Source organism: Hippoglossus stenolepis, chromosome 6, assembly GCF_022539355.2.
Source record: "Hippoglossus stenolepis isolate QCI-W04-F060 chromosome 6, HSTE1.2, whole genome shotgun sequence".
In the NCBI taxonomy this organism is placed as follows: Eukaryota; Metazoa; Chordata; class Actinopteri; order Pleuronectiformes; family Pleuronectidae; genus Hippoglossus; species Hippoglossus stenolepis.
The window spans coordinates 7,304,256-7,322,025 of record NC_061488.1 but is presented as its reverse complement, the minus strand read 5'-3'; the positions used below and the strand labels follow the sequence as shown (position 1 = coordinate 7,322,025).

Sequence of the window (17,770 nt, the reverse complement as noted above, 5' to 3'; positions counted from 1 at the left end):
CGTTACAGTGGTGACAGAATGAGGGTCAGAGGCGTGGTTAGAGATGGAGGGGGGGGGGGGGTTATTGATTGACCTGTTCCACTAATTAGGCAAGAACAGTCTGGAAAACTAGCCACATCCACAGCCCGTGGCCTCATTGTGCCTGGGCTGAATGACTGTAGAGATTTGTCTATTTTTCCCCCTCCTGCTTCTGATTCATTTCACCAGCGACAAAAAGCAGTTGACAACTGTTTATCTGCAATTTCACCGGATTTTCCTTCTCTTCCCCATGAGGCCTGTAACTAGGCAATTTACCCTAGTCTGTCAGGAATGTTTTAAGTATTTACTAAATCTCCAGTCACTCACTGTCTTTATATTTGACAGCCTCGTCTTTTTCGGCTCATTGTTAATTACCTCAGAGAAATGGAACTATATGTTATGATAATGTAAAGCTCCTGAATAAGTGATGGTTTCCAATGAGGCGTTTTATTTAACCTAGTTTTCTGCTCAACTACGCAGACGTGTTCAACTGTTGCTACGCGTTACATGTGAACAGTCCCCACACGTTCTGACACTGAGAATAAAAAGTCCGTCCATGTGACACAGTCCATGTCAAGTGAAGGTGAGAAATGAGGACACGTGTGGTTTACTGTCCTTATCTAATCAGGGATGGTTGCTGGCTCTGCAACATTACTGTTGTCACTTGACAAACAAGAATGTGTCCATTCCTTCATACTGTCCTCCACCCCCCCACCCTCCCTCCTTCCTCTCCACACACATGTTCAGCATGTGGCCAGGTTCAAATAAAGCTGTTGTTGACAACATGCACAGTTATTCTGCTCAGGGTTTGACTGAAACGCAAGATTACAATCCAGCAAAGACTTTTAATGATCTCGGTCAGCCCTCATTTAGGGCGTGCAGCTCACGTCCCCTGACACCGTTCATGGAGGTAACGTAGAGACTCTTCAACTGTTGTGTGACTGCCCAAACCTGACTGTGGCGCGCTCATTTACTGCGCACACAAACAGTGTCAACATTGACACTGAGAGCGACTCGTTTGACTCGGAGGCACAGGTTGAACTTTTTTATGCAGGGTCAAGAAGTTTTGACAAATCAAAATAAGCAGCACGTTAACTTGCAGTACATGATGTACTGACGGTTGACAAATTGGGGGAAAATCTGACTTGATGATAGGAGAAGTGTAACAAATGCATCCATACAGCACAAAGTTCAAGTGGGGGGCACGGAATAGTTTAGACAATGAAGCTTTTTCGATTTGCCACTTATTCGGATGTGTCAGCATTGGCACACTGAAGCAGAAACTGAAGTAGTTTGCACCTGCAAGTTCTCAATTTCTGTTGCTGCTTTCAGACGTGCACTGAAGTCTGGACATTTTCCCGAAATTTGCCAAATGTCAGAGTCAGTTGATCTGGTCATTTTCCTGAACTTTTCCTGCCAGCCCCCTAGTGAAATGTCTGGAACATGTCAGCTTGAGTCCGTGTCTGAAAAAAAAAAAAAGCGGGCGAGTGTGTGCGTTGATCATGTGTCAACGCGACAAGGATGCAAAACAGGAAGAACACAAATATATCCGGATGAAAAAGAAGAGCCAAATAAATAAAAATAAGCTGTTTTGAAATTATATTATTTCATTCTTAGTAAAAGTTTGTTGTTAGTTTATTTAATGGTCAGTTTTCAATCGTGAAGTGAAACAGTGAAGCTCTGTTACAGTAATTTTGATTAAAAACAAATCAGTTAGCTCTTTTTTTTGTTTTTCATATTTCTCTCCTGAGCATTGCATATACTTTAAAGGTATCACCACAGATATCATTAAAAAATCTATTATTTTTATACCGAAAATACCCTAACCCTACGAAGTAATATTTTAAATTGAATAGTGAGCGTTTGTAAATTGTAACATATGTGTATTATTAAAACAGTGTGTTTTCTCTATAGTAGAGAAAGAAGCACAGGTACCACAGACCAGTCAGGTGCAAGGTCAGTTCATCAGGAGAAACACGAATATAAACAGACATGAAGCCGTGCGTGTGCGCAGTGATCCCCTCGTTTTTTGATCTTCAAATGTGGTCTTATAGTATTTATATCCCAAGAGAAGAAAATTGCCTGTTTTATTGCATTGAGTGTCGGCCTGTACTCAAAGCAGATGTTGCACTGTAAAGTCATTTTAAGGTGGCCTCGGGCTGTTATTACAAAAACCTGATGCAATAATTTGTCTTTCGCTTCTTTTTACGGTCACTTCTCTTTCAACAGTTTGTCCTGTCTGTGAGCCGGCTACTGTTTGTGTTGTGTACTGTAGCGCGGCGCTGCGAGCTTGGTTTCCTCTACCTTCTTGGAAAGGATGACTCATGCGAAGGCCTGTTTCCTTTTTTGAATATGTAAATGCATGTTTGATGGCAGCCTACGGCAGACACGCCCTGGATGGCTGGATGCGTTTTAGATTTTTAGACCTGCCTGGCCTCTCTCTGCCCCGAGCCAGACGCTCTCCCTCTGCTTTTCTTCCTCCTCCATCTCCTCTCATCCCTCTGTGAAGTGTGAAGTTTGAAGCAGCAGGCACTGTGCTATGATAGCAGTAATTGGTCTAAAGATGGAAACTTCACTCCCACTTTGTCACTGATCTGAGAAGCGGTTTGTTTTTTCAACCACGGCTAGTTAAGAACATCACATTGAAGAAGTATTTAACAGTGAACAAAGGGGGGGTAGGGGGGAGGGGGTGGATGGCGGAGACGTTGGGGAGACTGGCACTTTTTGTCCCGGCTGAAAAGCAACGCTCCGTCTCGTACAAGTTCATTTTAGTCGGCGCGGGGCAGCTGAGAATGGCTCCCCTCTTCGGTACCCCCTCGTCTGTGGAGGAGAGCTTTGGAGTTTTTTATTAGCCTCTGTGGTCTGATTTGTTTAAGGGGAGGCAAGGTGCCAAGATGTGGCTCGGCTCCTATTTTGCTCCAGTGTGAGTGCTGGATTTGTTGGGAGGGGGGGGTGAAGCAAAACGAAAGCAGAGTCACCCAAAGTACACACTCGCACACACTTACACACAATGTACTTTTATGCGTTCTTCACTGCGCTGTTGTGTGTGCTGGCTGGTGCACACAATTTCCCTTATTCACAGTCTTTACAGAAGACAGATGCAGAGAGGGGGGACTCCTGTTACAGAGAGAAGAGACGGGGGTGAAAGAAGGGACGAGAGAGAAGCTCACACAGAACAAACTTGAATTTCATTTTTCATCAGTCACCCAATGATGCTTCACAGTTTTCTGGCTGGATGCGACTGTTTAATCAAAGGGTGGTTCTAATACTCACTTTTGGCATTTTCCACTGTAATTGTTAGTATATTCAAATAAATTAAAAACTTCCAGTTCCTGTTTGGCAAAATACCTTGAATTGCGAAGCTGGAATAATAATCAGTTTAATAGTGTTAGCAGGCTTCTCAGTATCGCCATCGAAATTTTGTATTATTATATAGTAACTGTAATTTGTTCTTTGTGAGGGCTTTCACACCTTCCTATTATGTCCGGACCTTTGGATTCCTCAGTTTAGTCCCGACCAAAATAACCGATGAGAGAGTTTCCTTTGACCTCAGTCTGAACCAATGGACCAAAATGTGGTCTGACAAAAACAGGTGATCTAGGTCTGGATCAAACAAAACATGTTTTGGTTCGTCTGCAGTGTGAAAAAAATTGTTTGTGTAGTTCGGACTTTGGTCCAATAGGAAGATAAGACAGGATTGAACAATGGAAAAAGAAGCTGAGGCACGATTGCTTTATAGACTTAGCCTCAGACGATATCATTTTTGAACGACAAAGACCTTCATTTCGCTGATGATGCCACTCAAATAATATTACAGTCGCAACGAAATACACAAAGTGGAGGGTTTCATTATTTTCCATTCAAACTGAAACATTACTCTTTTCTGTCTTTGATATAGAAAAGTTAGCAAATCAAATACAATAGACGAACTGACAACGAGCCGGTGTCAAACACACGCCCATCGACAAACCAATGAATGCCGAGTATAGGTAGACACAGTAGGTGATGACGACAGGACGTACGTATGTCACACACACACATACGTCTTTAGTTTGCACCCTTAGTTGCGATGAGAAACCAAAACAATCCCGATCACGTGTAAACAATGTAACAAAGACATGAACCACATGTTTTCTCTGGTGGACAAATGATGTAATGGAGGCACTGTTTTTCAATAACCCTTGAAAAACAAATTTGACATATCTGTCCTGCAATTTCTTCTTATTGGCCGATGCACATCCACATTCATCTATCCGCAGTGAACTAATATCAGTTTATCTCTGCTCCTCAGTTTTGGCTGGTCACTTCCACTGGTTCAAATTAATGATCACCGACGGCAGATCATATCAGCGGCACCTAATTATTTAGTCCATTTTTGCAAGTTTCTTGATAAAAGGCCAAAGTGAAATGTTTGGCTTTTTGTCTGGTTAATGGGCTCCGTCTCTCTCTCCGAGCTCCGAGTTCCAAATGTCCACTGTGAGGGAAAAAGACTCAATCACTTTGTGACATGACCTTAACTGGACTGTGTGTTTGTGTAGTTCAATTATTCATCTCGACTAAAACAATGGTAGGTGATTGCACAACGACAATTTTAAGAATCTGTATCTAAACTTTCATTCATATCATAGCTGTAATTGATCAGGTTAATGGTTTTTACCTTCAAATGATCAGAGAACTCTTTCTTCTCAGTTTGTAATTAATAGAAAACGAACTCACCGGAGAAATAAACACTCAAACAAAAAATCAGTGTGACGAGAAGGACCTAAAGTGTCAGGAACCATCTCTGAGAGAAATTTATTTGACATTTATGTTGAGTTTTAAGTTTGGCCCATGTCCCATCCGCTTACATGGAGGTGGCAGGAATTTAGGATTTAGGGGAGCTGTCATGTTGTCCATCTTTTTATACAGTCACAGACTCATACCAACCTCTTGGCAAAGTGCCTTATAGACTATTCATATGCTGTGACGGATTACCGCATGGGCACGTGCCAAGGTCCCAGGAGCCAATGGGGGCCCTTGTCCTTGAGATTTATTTTTAGGCTATTTTTAACATGTTAAGTTTTGTGTTTTTTATTTTGTGTCTAGGGCCTGTGGCCATAATAATCCATCCATGCTCATACGTCCTGGTAGATTACGTTATAACGTATTGTATAGAGTGATCACATTAAAAAATCCTGTTTCCTCGTATCACAACCCTCTGGGCAATATTTCCACGACTGATAATCCCTTAAACTCATTAACTTACACACCCCATTTGTAGTCATTTGTACTACAGGTTCCAGATATGGCCCCATTCTGTTGCTGCAGGTATCGAGTCTTGTAACTTTGTCTGATTCAGATCCAAGCAGCATCAGTATCAGCTCTGATCACAGGCCCCTCTCTGGAGGTGTGAGGTGTTATTTCACAGACGCACTTATTCATGTTGGCTTTCACACGTCCATTTTGGATCAGGAACTAGTTCAGAGTTTACTGTCGCAGATCCTCTGCTTGAAAATCATAAAACACGCTGACTGATGAGTGTGCAGGTTGAAATGGACTTTGTTACCAAAAGATAGAGGGTGTCATACTCTCGCTCCCCAACGGCCATGTTCACACATTTCTTCAGTACGTGGCTCTCTTAGTTTTCTTCCTGGTTCAGACTGAGGTGACCGATGAAGGTGTGTGTGTGTGTGTGTGTCAACCCTCTTCATGTTATAAGAGCAGTTTATCAGCTCTGTGCATCTTTACGGTGGTCAGGATCACACTATTTGAGAAAGTGTGATATTCTGTTCCTGCTACGGCTGTGGCTCGATCCACCGGCTCAATGTGCAGTAATTATACATCACTTGGTGTGTATGTGGTGTTCAGGAGGACCACTGTCATCAGAGCACAGGTCGATGTGGATCATCATCGACAGGTTGTTGAGCCCAGAAGGAAACTGGAGGACACAGGTTTCCCTCTAATCCTAATGAATTGTTTGGCCTTGGTGGAGGTATGCGCTCTACTCAGTGCCATTTGAGTTATTTTTGGCTGATCCTCTGCCTTATTAAGTTTAATACTTATGGCAGCTTTAACTTAAGGTTGGATGAGTTTCAAGGAAATACAAAGTAAATTGGAACCAAGAGGAGCCCAAATAAACATTGATTGATATATATGTCGTGGGCTGTGTCTACCTATACTTTCGATATAATGTATAGGTCATTTCTGACCCCCTAATATCAGCATCAGTTGGCTTCTAATAGTCTGATAATAATACAGCTTTTAAATGCAGAGTCGTCACTGAGGTGAGATCTGTGCCTTTTGTATCATGACATTTTCCTTGAGTTAATATGAGCATCCTCAGTAAACTCTGGTTGCATCTTTTTGCATTTTTAACAAGAGCAAGATGCTGTTATTCAAGATGTTCATTGTGCTGCTTGAGTGTGCATTGATGACATACAAGAGCACAAACATTCTCACAGTGAAAGGATGATGGCTTGTTTAGATCTCAGCAGACGAGTTATTGAAAAGCGAGGAGATAAACAGACGTGTCGAGAGCTGGAGAGGCGACTGTAAAAAAAAAAATGCTTCAGCAACTGCAAGCTTCACATTTTTCCATTGACTCAACCTCTGTATCTTAAGCTTGTTCACACTGCTTTTATGATTAAGGCTTTACACCACTATGAGCAGCTCCACGTGCTGCAAACAACATTCCATTCACTCTAGTTTTCAGGGCTGTGTCAGCGCGAGCACAGAGAGCAGTGATGATTGCACTGAAGGGTCTCTCATCCCTGCTCGTGGCTGCCACATAGTACCACTCTTTATTTTTTTTACCCCACTTTTGCATAAAAAATGGAGTCGGTTGCTTTTTGTCACAGCCGAGCTATAAATTCTTCCTGCTTAAGCAGTCGCTCGCCGACTCCATTATTCTTCCCTTTCAATTAATAGGAAACACATTGGTTGAAGGAGGGTCTTTGTTGGTGTGAGAGTCCATACATCACCTAAACTAGAGCACGCACCCCTCCTCCTTCTAACACACACACACACACACACACACACACACACACACACACACACACACACACACACACACACACACACACACACACACACACACACACACACACACACACACACACACACCAACAGTCCCCATCTGCTCCCAATCACGGGTGCAGCCAGCGGTCAGGTTGCTGACGATTAATGGTGCACATGCTAACACACACACATGTAAACATACACAACATAGGCTTGGTAGGCATGAAGTCAGCTATACACACACGCATTCGCACACACACACACATACATACATTCATATAAATACATACAGTACATTTATATAATTTTTATTATTATATATTATTAGTATTGATTTGTGAGAGATGTGTCAAAATTGCAATCAAGAAATGTCAGACTTTGTGTTTATTTTTATTTTTTTACAATTATGCACTTTAATGAGCAGCGCAGGTGTCAGAGGTGAAAAACGTGAGTTATGTTCACCGAAGAAAAAGACCGAAGCTCAGATTCGACGTTTCCTTTTAAGACAGACCACAGAAAGTCTCACTGAGCTCCCACAGCTTTTTGGCCACAGCATCGTCTCTAGCCTTCGACGCGATGTTGAGCATTGGGGCGCAGTCTGAGAAGAAATGGCCGCTGAGGTGTTCGATGCCTTGTACCAGGGCACAGTGGAGCGTGGTCTGACATCCAGACACAGCATCTCTAGTGAAGACTTCGGTAAAACGAAAGAGGAACTTCCACCAGTTGCTGAAGTTACGACCAATCTCTGTCTTCACATATCCTGGAGAGAAAAGAACCCGAGAGACAAGACATTTACTGAGAGTTAATAAAAGAACGTCACTGCCAGAGGAGAAATATTAAATGTGTGGAACAACAACAAAAATCCCAATCATATTAATTGATGATTCTTAGTCAAAATTAAGTGAAGAGAAAATATTGAGATAGAAAGTTGAGACCGTGTTTTCCTATTTAATGTTTAAGCTGTAGAGCTGCTGATTTTATTTGTATATCATCATAATAAACATTATCTGAAGAAACTTTACATATTAATGTTGAGATCTTAAAAATGATAGAGAAACCAACAGTTCCCACAATGAGCAGCTCTGATGACTGCGAGAGAAAAAACTCCTCATTAACTGGAATAAAGAACCAGACTCAATGTGAGGGAGAGACAGAAAGACAGAGAGAGACAGAGACAGACAGAGAGAGACAGAGAAAGATAGAGAGAGACAGAGAGAGATAATGAACTGACAGCAAAGCCTCATATTTTGCGAGGCTCAAACTGTTGTATAATAAAAATAGGAGAACAAAGACATTATCCAGACTAAAATAAATACAGTTACAGCTGCTAAATGCAGGAAAACAGCTGGTAAAACATCCCTGTGTGAATGTCCAAGTTACGGAGCCCCCTGGTGACCTTGACTTTTGACCTCCAGGCACCAAACCTAACCAGTTCATCTTTGAGTCCAAGAGAATATTTGTACCAAGTTTGAGGAAATTCCCTCAAGGCACTCTTAAGATATCGCGTTCACGGTATCGGGAGGACAGACAACTCGAGAACATAATGCCTCCGGCCACTGGGTGTCGCCGGCGCGGAGACATAACAAGCAACAAGCAAACATGTGAGACGAGTTGAAGAGTCAGTGGTTGACTGCTGCTGTGAACTGACCTGGGTGGACGCTGTAGCAAGTGACGTCGCTGCCCTGCAGTCTCTTTGCCAGCTCGTAGGTGAAGAGGTTGTTGCACAGTTTGCTGTGGCTGTAGGTCAGGAGGAGCTGGAAGTTGCTACTGCCCAAAGCCAAATCTCTGTGAGTCCTCAGAAAGCTCAAATCCACCTCCCCAGCCTCAAAGGCTCTGGAGGACAAGTTCACCACACGGCTCGGTCCACTCGCCTTCAGCCGGTCCAGCAGCAACACCGTCAGCAGGAAGTGACCCAGGTGATTGACGCCGAATATCATCCCGAAACCATCCTCCGTTTTCCCAGAGTTCAACAGGCCTGAAGACCGAAACACCAGAAACACACTAAACACAACACAAAACTTCCATTCGAAGAGTTGAAGAAATCCCAGGTAGCTGTGTCTCCCACAGGTAGATGATGCATCCAGCTCAGAGAAAGGTTTTGAAGGCCCAATACTCAATGCTGTTAAGCATGCAGATTAATAACAGAGGCCTGACCTGCGTTGTTGATGAGAAGATCCAACCTGGACTCCGACCGCAGGAAGTTGTCTGCGAAGGATCGAACGGACTTCAGACTGGCCAGGTTGAGCTGCATGAAGATCACCTGTTTGTTCTTGGTCTCCTGATCACGACGCGGTTAGAAAAGCAAGTTTCTCAATCATTACATGGTTTCCAGCTCTTACAGATGAGTGTTTTGTTTCTCAGCTGTGTTGTTTTAATACAACAAACCGCACTAAACTATCGCTAATGAAAAGAAATGGGGCGCTTAACTTGGTGTGAAAAGCTGTGAATCATCAGCATAACAATGAAGATGATAGTAGTGAATATTAGTAGTGAATAGCAGGCGATTACAAACTAAATGTAAAAGAGAAGAGGAACTAGGATGGAGCCTTGAGGTACACCAGATGTTGTTATAAAAAGTCACACGTATCATTGGCCGTATAATATGAGGAAGAACATTTTTGGTTTACTGAGTCATGATGTCACGTGAAGCGAGATGAACCTTAATCTAAATTATTGGGGTATATTCCTGACCTCTAAGCTCTTGTGTCCTCACCTGGACAATTTCCTGGACGGCTGCCTCAGCTCGCCGCTTGTCCCGGCAGGCGAGAATCACTCTGGCCCCCCTCCTGGCCAGGTCCATCGCCGTGGTCTTACCGATGCCGGTGTTTGCTCCTGGAGAAGGACGACAGAATCAAGGAGGGAAGATTTGTTGAAGTCGTGCTTGAGACGTGGCTCAACTTTAAATCTACCAGTTTGGTCCTGATTGGAAAAATCCCAAAAACGGTGACTAGATTTCTATGAAAGTTTGGACATGAATGAGGACCGGGACAGCAGCGTCTGTCCTCTGTCACCATCAGGACTAATGTTCGATTTGTGGCTTCACTGAGGTTCGGACTCTGAGAACAGTTTTTGTTTTTGTCTCTTTCACTTTGATATCGCTTTTGTCTATTTTGGCACAAAAGTCGAGATTGTGCTTTTCATTCTCGACCTCGGCAACAACATCTGGAATCAGCTGATCTTGATCTTCTGTGGCAGATACTTCTGGACTCTGTAGTGAGCAGCTGTTGTGAAGAATGAAATTACGATCTCAAATCTAAAACCCTTGATTTGGACACACCTCTAAAACGCACCTGCTCTTCAATGGTTGAAATTCCTGGACAAAGTTCAAACACAGTGATATCTTTCATAACCTATATGGGTTTTAAAAGATTTGAAGCCTTCTGATATATTTCCTGTGAAAAATATTATTATTATTATTATTATTATCATTATCAATTATCATTATTAACAATATCATTCATATCTCTGGTTCTGTGTCCTCAGATGGAAAGAGCAGTTTCCAGTGTGTGCATGTTAATAGTTAATCCTGTGGAGGAAGTTCTGCAGTTTTCAACTCACCTGTAATGATCACCGTTTTCCCGTGTAACTTTGCACTACTCTTACATCTGGGACTCTTTACAACATAGAGAAAATAAATTGCTCCACCCAGCAGCAGCACTAGCAGCAGCAGCAGCAGCAGCATCCTGAATGTAAAAAGTAAAACTACAGACGCTGAGTGAAAGAAGTGAAGTGAGTGAAGTGAGCGGCCGTTCACAGGCTTGGACTTTGTAACGGCCGCCCGCTCCACCCTGTCTACTTCCTGTGCTTTTTCCTCCAGTGTAAAGTTACAGCATTTCACTGCTGCTCACACGTTAATGCACAGGTCAAAACCATCAAATGCTATAATGAATAAGATCATGAAAAATATATAAAACTCACAATGGACATATATCTGCATTAAGCTCTTTTCTGTGTATAATTTAATTTAATAATTTGAGTTTTATACAAAAATGTTTCTTCATTAAAAGATCTGAGTTCCTCTTCAGTCAATTGAAATTGAAGTATCTGAAAATTTTAAAAATAAGAAAAGTCAGACTGAAAATCAGCTGCTGATTTGTTGTGTTTTATTGATTGATTATTGATTAACTGCAGCTTTGATACAACAAAGAATCTGACCGGACAGATAATAATAATAATAACTAATAATAAATAATAAACTGCTGCTTTTGAACAAGACTGAGTGACTGAGGCTTCGTCCACAAGACACACACAGACAGAGATATATATATACACACACACAGACACATGCACAAAAAACATGCACACACACAACCCAAAATGAAAAAGTGCACTCAGAAACTATTCTCTCACAAAACTGAAAGTAAACGTACTTTCTCTCTTTCCTTATTTTGCATGCGCTCTCTCACTAACACACACTCACGCACACAGACACAGCTGAACATGAGACATCCTGGCGCTGATGACAGGGTGTCATGGAAACGCCCTGTGTTTTCCATGGCTTCACACTCTCTACCCCCACAGGACACTCTCTTATGATTGTTCAGACAGAACACTTGAGGTACTACAACAGCGCAGCGTTTCCAAATCACAGTCATGTATGCATGCATGTCCACGCGGACACAAATTGTTCCTTATCAGGACCTAAATGGACACAAATTAGCCTATTATGTACTTTTGGGATCAGAGCGATGAAACAGCCTAATGGTCTGTTTTCGTTCTCTTGCTCTGAGTCTATAAAGCATGAGAGATATTTAACAATAATGATGTTTAAATCCATTTTTATGGATGTGGGGTGCACGTTTAATGGAAAAGACATGGAAGCACTTTCTTTTACCTTTTATAGTTGGGGACTGAATAATTGATCACATGCTATCGTCACTTTCAGGTTTTGACCATTTGGTTTCCTGTAAAGCTTGTGTCTTCACATCCTTTTTCAAATAGTGTGTGTGTGTGTGTGTGTGTGTGTGTGTGTGTGTGTGTGTGTGTGTGTGTGTGTGTGTGTGTGTGTGTGTGTGTGTGTGTGTGTGTGTGTGTGTGTGTGTGTGTGTGTGTGTGTGTGTGTGTTGGGTGGGTGGGTGGGTGGGTGGGTGTGGTTGGTCTGGCCGTGGGAGCGATCTGTGTTAATGCAAATGCGTAGGAGCCCTGATATGTTTGCAGCCGTAATGAAGACAAAGGCACTCAGCGAGCCACGGCTCCCTCACACTTGCTTCTGCTCATTAAGCTGTTAATGCAGCTTCCTGTGCACGTGTCTTCAGGCCTCTGATTAATAATGTCGCATTTTATTGATTAATATCACCATAAAAAATTTGCACTGTTGAGCATAACTTTTATTTTATTTTGTATTTTTTTCCCCCCAGACTCAATTGACCAGCCCACATAGGACCACACCCCCAGAGGGAAGAGGAAGGGGGAATCGGATCGTCCATCATCTCGGCACCATTACAAGGTGGGCTAACATCCCATATGGTTGGCATGGTAACGGCCTGCTACAGTAGGTTTAGGTTGAGCGGTTCGCCACAGACAGTTTCTCGATGTTGCCACATTCTTGCAACATCCTCCTGACCTGAGCGCAGAGAACAGTGTGTGTGTGTTTTGCAAAGCAAATGTTTTATAAAGGTGTTTTTGTATTTGAGGTTTTGATTCTGGATCTTTTGGAGGAGGCTTGATCAAGTGGTTTTCAGGCAGATGAGAAAATGGAGAGTGGGAAGACGGCAGGGAGACAGGAGGAGAAGTCAAATTATTCTTTGTGCTCCACCTGCCACAGAGGCTGAAAGAGAGCATTAATCTTTTACCCGTGTCTGCAGGTGACAACAACACACACACACACACACACACACACACACACACACACACACACACACACACACACACACACACACACACACACACACACAAATGTACCCAGACTTAACCACACTCTCTCTTTCGTTCACGTGCGTCCTCACACATGCTTCTTCTGTGGACGTGCTGCTGTTGCACAGATAGCAGGAGCGATTGTGTAAGTATAGTGAGGTTGGTTTGAGAGGGGAGGAGTCAGAGTCCATGTCCAGACAGAGGAGACTCTGGACATGAACAGGAGGTAAAACCAGGGAGGATGAAGATGAGGAGGAGCAGGTCACACTGTAAAGTGAAATGAGTCATTCCAGGGATCCCAAAAGTATAAATCCCATTCATTATTCTGCAAATACACAGAGTAATGTCTCATGACCTGCAGCTGCATAATTAAAAAGAAAAAAAAAACCTCTCCTGGTTCATGTGGTTTTTAAACAGTCAAAAGCATGTGAACGTACAGTTAGAATAAGGAGGGTTCACTGTGGCGGCCATTAACAAAGGGCTGAATCTGCCCTGCTGAATGTGCTTATGGGAACTGGAGTACACAGATCATCCACTCGACTTGATTGATAAAGAAAATCAATCAGAAGTTTATGTGAAGCAAAAATGTCTAAACAATATTGTATAAAACAACAAAACATATAATATGAATATTTGCTGTTTTTTTGTCTTCTGTGATATTAAACTAAATGTCTTTGCATTTTGAATCGTTGGACTCACGAAACAAGCAAATTAAATATATTAACTTTGGAATTTGTCACTATTGTCTCACATTTTGTCGGCCAAAGAGCTCACAGAAAAATCAAGAAAACAATCGTCAGATAAATCGATTTCGCAAATCCACGATCTTTCACCCTAAATGACTAACTTCAAAAAAAGTTGGAATAACTCTGATGGTGGTTACAACATAAACATGTAGTATAATGTAACTTCCAGAGGGCTCTGTTATGTATATTCATTACTTTACAGTTTATGGTGTTAGTTGTAGACCCAATCAATTTAAATCAGCAGAAGTGATTTGAGATCGGACGTCGGTCAAAATCAGTCGTGGAAATCTGAGCCAGTTTCTTCCTCAGGCGGCAGAAACCAGTTGAAGACTCGTGGCTCGAGTCGTCAAAGCGAAGCAGCTGCAGCTCTGGTCATGTCACTGGTGTGAGTTTACAAGGCCACACCAGGGCCGTGTGCCTCTGTTTTGTCAACAGAGATTATGAAAGAGCGGCTGGCGGGCGGGCGGGCGGCGGGGGAGGAGACAGCGGGGCTATTTGCATCACCCCGTCTGAGCTCACCCGCCCTGCTAACACCCTCACCTTCCCTCCCTTCTTCTCTCCCTTTCTCTCTCCTCCTCCCGCTCGTCGCCAGCACCAGAACGTCCTGCCTTCGTGCCGTCTTAGCTTCCCCAACAAAGAGCGAACCGAAAGAGAGACGCTTGTCAAACAACGGGAGTTTTAATGCCACCTCAGCTTTTTTTTAAAAATATGTTTGTGCCTTTCACTTACATTTAGAAAACTTCCTGTGTTAACCTTGAAACTGTCTCATACACAAACAAACCGTTGAGCCCTGAAGGAAACTTGAACATCGGCTGAATCCATATCCATCCGGGATATTTCAGGTGATGTTGAGCCTGCAATAAACCTGTGCAGATTAAGAACAACACAGATTAAATAAAGAAGTAGGTAGTATTTTTTCTTCTTGCTCATATTTTCCTGTGCACTCATCTGCCCCCGGTTACTCTTTCCGACACATTCTTGTTTGTTGCATTGTTTTCCCCCCCCTCTGCTGTGACTCACTGTGTCGTGGGAGGTCTGTCGTCTCTCCACTTTGTTTCCTTTCTTCCCATATCTAATTTTTTTGCTCTCAGTCTTTAGCTGCTGTTCATCCATTTTAATGGCGTTGCCCCTAGAGTCTGTGAGTTTTAACTCGGCAGCGTTATTGAGGCACTGCTCATCTTATTGCAAACACTTTTATTGTGTACTCTGAGGCAGAACCAAAAATAAAAAACACACATTTCTACAATTTCACTGAGAGAAAAAGGGAAAAAGTGAAGTCAGCGCAAAGCCATAATTGTGACAGATGTCAAGAAATTGGCGTTGTGTGACTTGTATAATCCGTCCATCCATTAGCTGTGCTGCTCATTGCGAGGGAGGGATCGAGCCAATAACAGCTGTCATTGGCCCAGAGGCCGGATAAACTCTGGAAATAAAACTTTCTCCCTCCTTCTGATTATCTTAAACATGTCTTAGTTTAGTTTTCACATTCTAAAAAATAAATATTAGATAGATAGATAAACTTTGTCCGTCCCAAGTGACAGAAATCCTCCTTTGGACAGGGCTCAACAATACACACATAATTCTTATTTGACAACACACAGTACATATTTAAAAAACAAGACTCAACAATACACACGGTTTACATTCAAAACACATGGCACACATCTAAACCCAATTCCAGAATAGGCACATAAGAAGGGACTGTTAAAAACAGCAGCTGACAAAAACAGGTTAAAGTGCAGCGTCTTATTTTGAAATTGTTGAGGGTGGTTACTGCAGAGGGAATAAAGGATTTCTTGTAGATGTTTTTTTCAGGCCAGTGGGACTTGGTAACGTCTGCCTGATGCAGTAACCGGTGGAGAGGGTGAGATGGGTTATTATTAAATGTTAAATCAATAAACTCCACAACCCTTTTCAGGATTATTGTGAGAAACGATAAAATCTTTGCAAGCTTCATTTACTTTTGCAATAATAAAACATTTTGTGATTATTCCAACAGGGAACTGAAGCTAATCAGAAAAACCCAGAGGCTGAAATGTCACATGCCTCCTATTATTCCAAAAAAGACACTCTGAGCAGTTACCAGTTGTGGGGCTAAACTGTAAAAGTCATAATGAAGGTGACGGAACACCAAATTATGAGATGATTAAAATGAGGATGGTTCATCCCGAGGGGAACATGACTCTGATTTCCAAGATTCAAAGAAGTCAGCACACGAGCATTGACCCAACAAGGCTCAGATTTCTGTTCCACTATCAACACGACACAAGGCTGGATTAAATACAGTCAGATTCATGAAAAGGCTGCAGCAGCGTCAAGGTTAAACATTCACACAGATAAATTGAATAACTGTTTTTCCTGCATCCATTAAGATCATCTATCATCTATTATATATTAAATCATGAATAGGTTCGCCAATTCACCGCCATATCGACGTTTGTGTTTGCCGATATGGCAACTTTTATTTTACAGAATCAACAATTCAGAAATCATGTGCATTTATGTTTACATTTCCCAAAAATTGTTCGGGTTCTAAAGAGGATACCTTGGCCTGAGTTCAGGGGTTCTGGGCCTCATGAATATCTACAGTAAATTTTAGAGAAACCTGGTCTTTATAATCAAAAAGTATCATTTTTAAATTATCTGGTCAAACAAAGTGTTTATTTTTTAGGATATTCTGTCAGCCAGCATGTCAGCGTTCTGTCTCCTACTCGTTGTCTTGCCATCACGTACCCTGTAGCGTGTGAACGTAACTGAGCTGCGAGCTGTCAGGTTTATGAGGTGAGCTGCTTCCTCTGGTTTTGCCATAAATCCACAAAGACTGTGGTTCCTGGTGAGCGGTGCTCCCACTGGGCTGCAGGGTCACCGGCAGGTTGCTGTCCTGTGGAAGACCTCAGGAGTTAAGCTTTCACCCCAGGTGAGGCCATCATCAGTGTTGACCCGAGTGATCCTCCTTTCACGCCCCGACTAATGACCCAGAAAATATGTGGGTCAACTGTCAGCGTGAAGGCGTTGACCCCCTAAAATAACCCAGGTCAAGATCAGGGTTGAGAATCGGGTCAAACTTCGTCCTGTGAAAGTTCAGTTCTGTTTACCTGCATGGATGCAGTCGCCTGTACTGACCAGCAGGAGAACAGGAGTCTTTCTCCTGACAGCTCAGTTAACCTGGAGCCTTATTCTTGTTTTCCTCTGATGATCAGCTCACAAACTCTGATCAGTGCCTCTGACTCATCCTCATCTATATGATTAAATTAGAAATAGTTAATTATTCTGGTGGACAAGGAATCCAACAAAAATGAAGCCATATGTTTTTTTTGGGGGGAGTAGTTATGTCGTCTGTCTGTGGTTTGTATATCCGATCGTGTCTGAAGACTAAAGTGTTCATAGCTGTTTCCGAAAAGTCACATGCAAATTGGTGTTGAAAATGCAGGCATCATTGGATTGGGCTCCATCTTCCTATTTTTACTTTTTTACATTTCCAGCATTTCTGTTGATGTTTTCCTAATCTCCAATGCAACATCCGCCCAGGTGTAGAAAAACGAACTTACCATTTACTTTTTTTTCTCAACCCATCTCTCCTTTAAATTGGCATCTTCATGCCCACCTCCGCCTCTCGCGGCCTCCGTCCTCCATCACCACCTCCCATTTCCCTCTTTACGTGTCTCATTCCCACTGCCCCCTGCTGCTCTATTGTACCCACCGCAGCCCCGCTGCCTCTGTGCCACCAGGCCCCACTGCCTGTGGCGTGTAATTGACTTTCTCCCTGCACTGGAAAAGCGGGCGGCCTGCGCCAGGCTGGAGGTGACCCATTTCCCTGGGGCATTCAGCAGCCTCCTAATCAACCATTCTCTGGGGCCGCCTCATTCACTCCGCAATTAGAGCAACTCCCCCTTTGAGAACTCCATCAATAGGCAGGCGGGCGGGCGGGCTGGATCGACAGAGGAGCAAAGATGGAGTTTCACTCAAACACTTTGCTTTGGCTCTTTGAGTTCTGAACCCTACGACTTTGTGCCTCCCCTCTCCTCTTTTTGTGCCGTCTCCCTCGTGGTAGGTTTCATCAGACAACAGCAAGTGGGGGATTTGTCTAATGATGAGCAGCGGAGGGGAGGCAGGTAGACGGGCACAAAGGGAGGCAGACAGGAGCGAGAAGAGATGCA

At 42.9% G+C, this 17,770-nt stretch overlaps 2 protein-coding genes across 3 annotated transcripts in view; one reads left to right on the top strand and one right to left on the bottom strand.

Annotated features, from left to right (window-relative positions):
- LOC118110718 (nuclear receptor coactivator 3) overlaps nucleotides 1-17,770 on the top strand; it is a 60,300-nt gene that overhangs the window by 22,821 nt on the left and 19,709 nt on the right. For both annotated transcript variants that reach the window (XM_047340238.1, XM_047340237.1), the window contains exon 2: nucleotides 12,372-12,460. The gene's annotated coding sequence lies outside the window, so the exon portion shown is untranslated. The remainder of the gene's footprint in view (nucleotides 1-12,371; nucleotides 12,461-17,770) is intronic.
- Nucleotides 7,372-10,813, bottom strand: LOC118110719 (retinol dehydrogenase 11). Its single transcript, XM_035158714.2, has 5 exons — nucleotides 10,573-10,813; nucleotides 9,728-9,846; nucleotides 9,169-9,292; nucleotides 8,663-8,989; nucleotides 7,372-7,774 (listed from the first exon to the last, which is right to left on the bottom strand). Exons 1-5 carry the CDS (start codon nucleotides 10,694-10,696, stop codon nucleotides 7,515-7,517), a joined length of 954 nt encoding a protein of 317 aa, XP_035014605.1. The 5' UTR covers nucleotides 10,697-10,813; the 3' UTR covers nucleotides 7,372-7,514.

Excerpts from the sequence above, each read along its gene's own strand:
- LOC118110719 (XM_035158714.2), bottom strand. The coding sequence starts at position 10,696 with ATGCTGCTGCTGCTGCTGCTGCTAGTGCTGCTGCTGGGTGGAGCAATT. Across the intron at positions 9,847-10,572 it reads GAAAACGGTGATCATTACAG|GAGCAAACACCGGCATCGGT; the intron begins GTGAGTTGAAAA and ends GTCCTTCTCCAG. Across the intron at positions 8,990-9,168 it reads TCTTCTCATCAACAACGCAG|GCCTGTTGAACTCTGGGAAA; the intron begins GTCAGGCCTCTG and ends TTCGGTCTTCAG.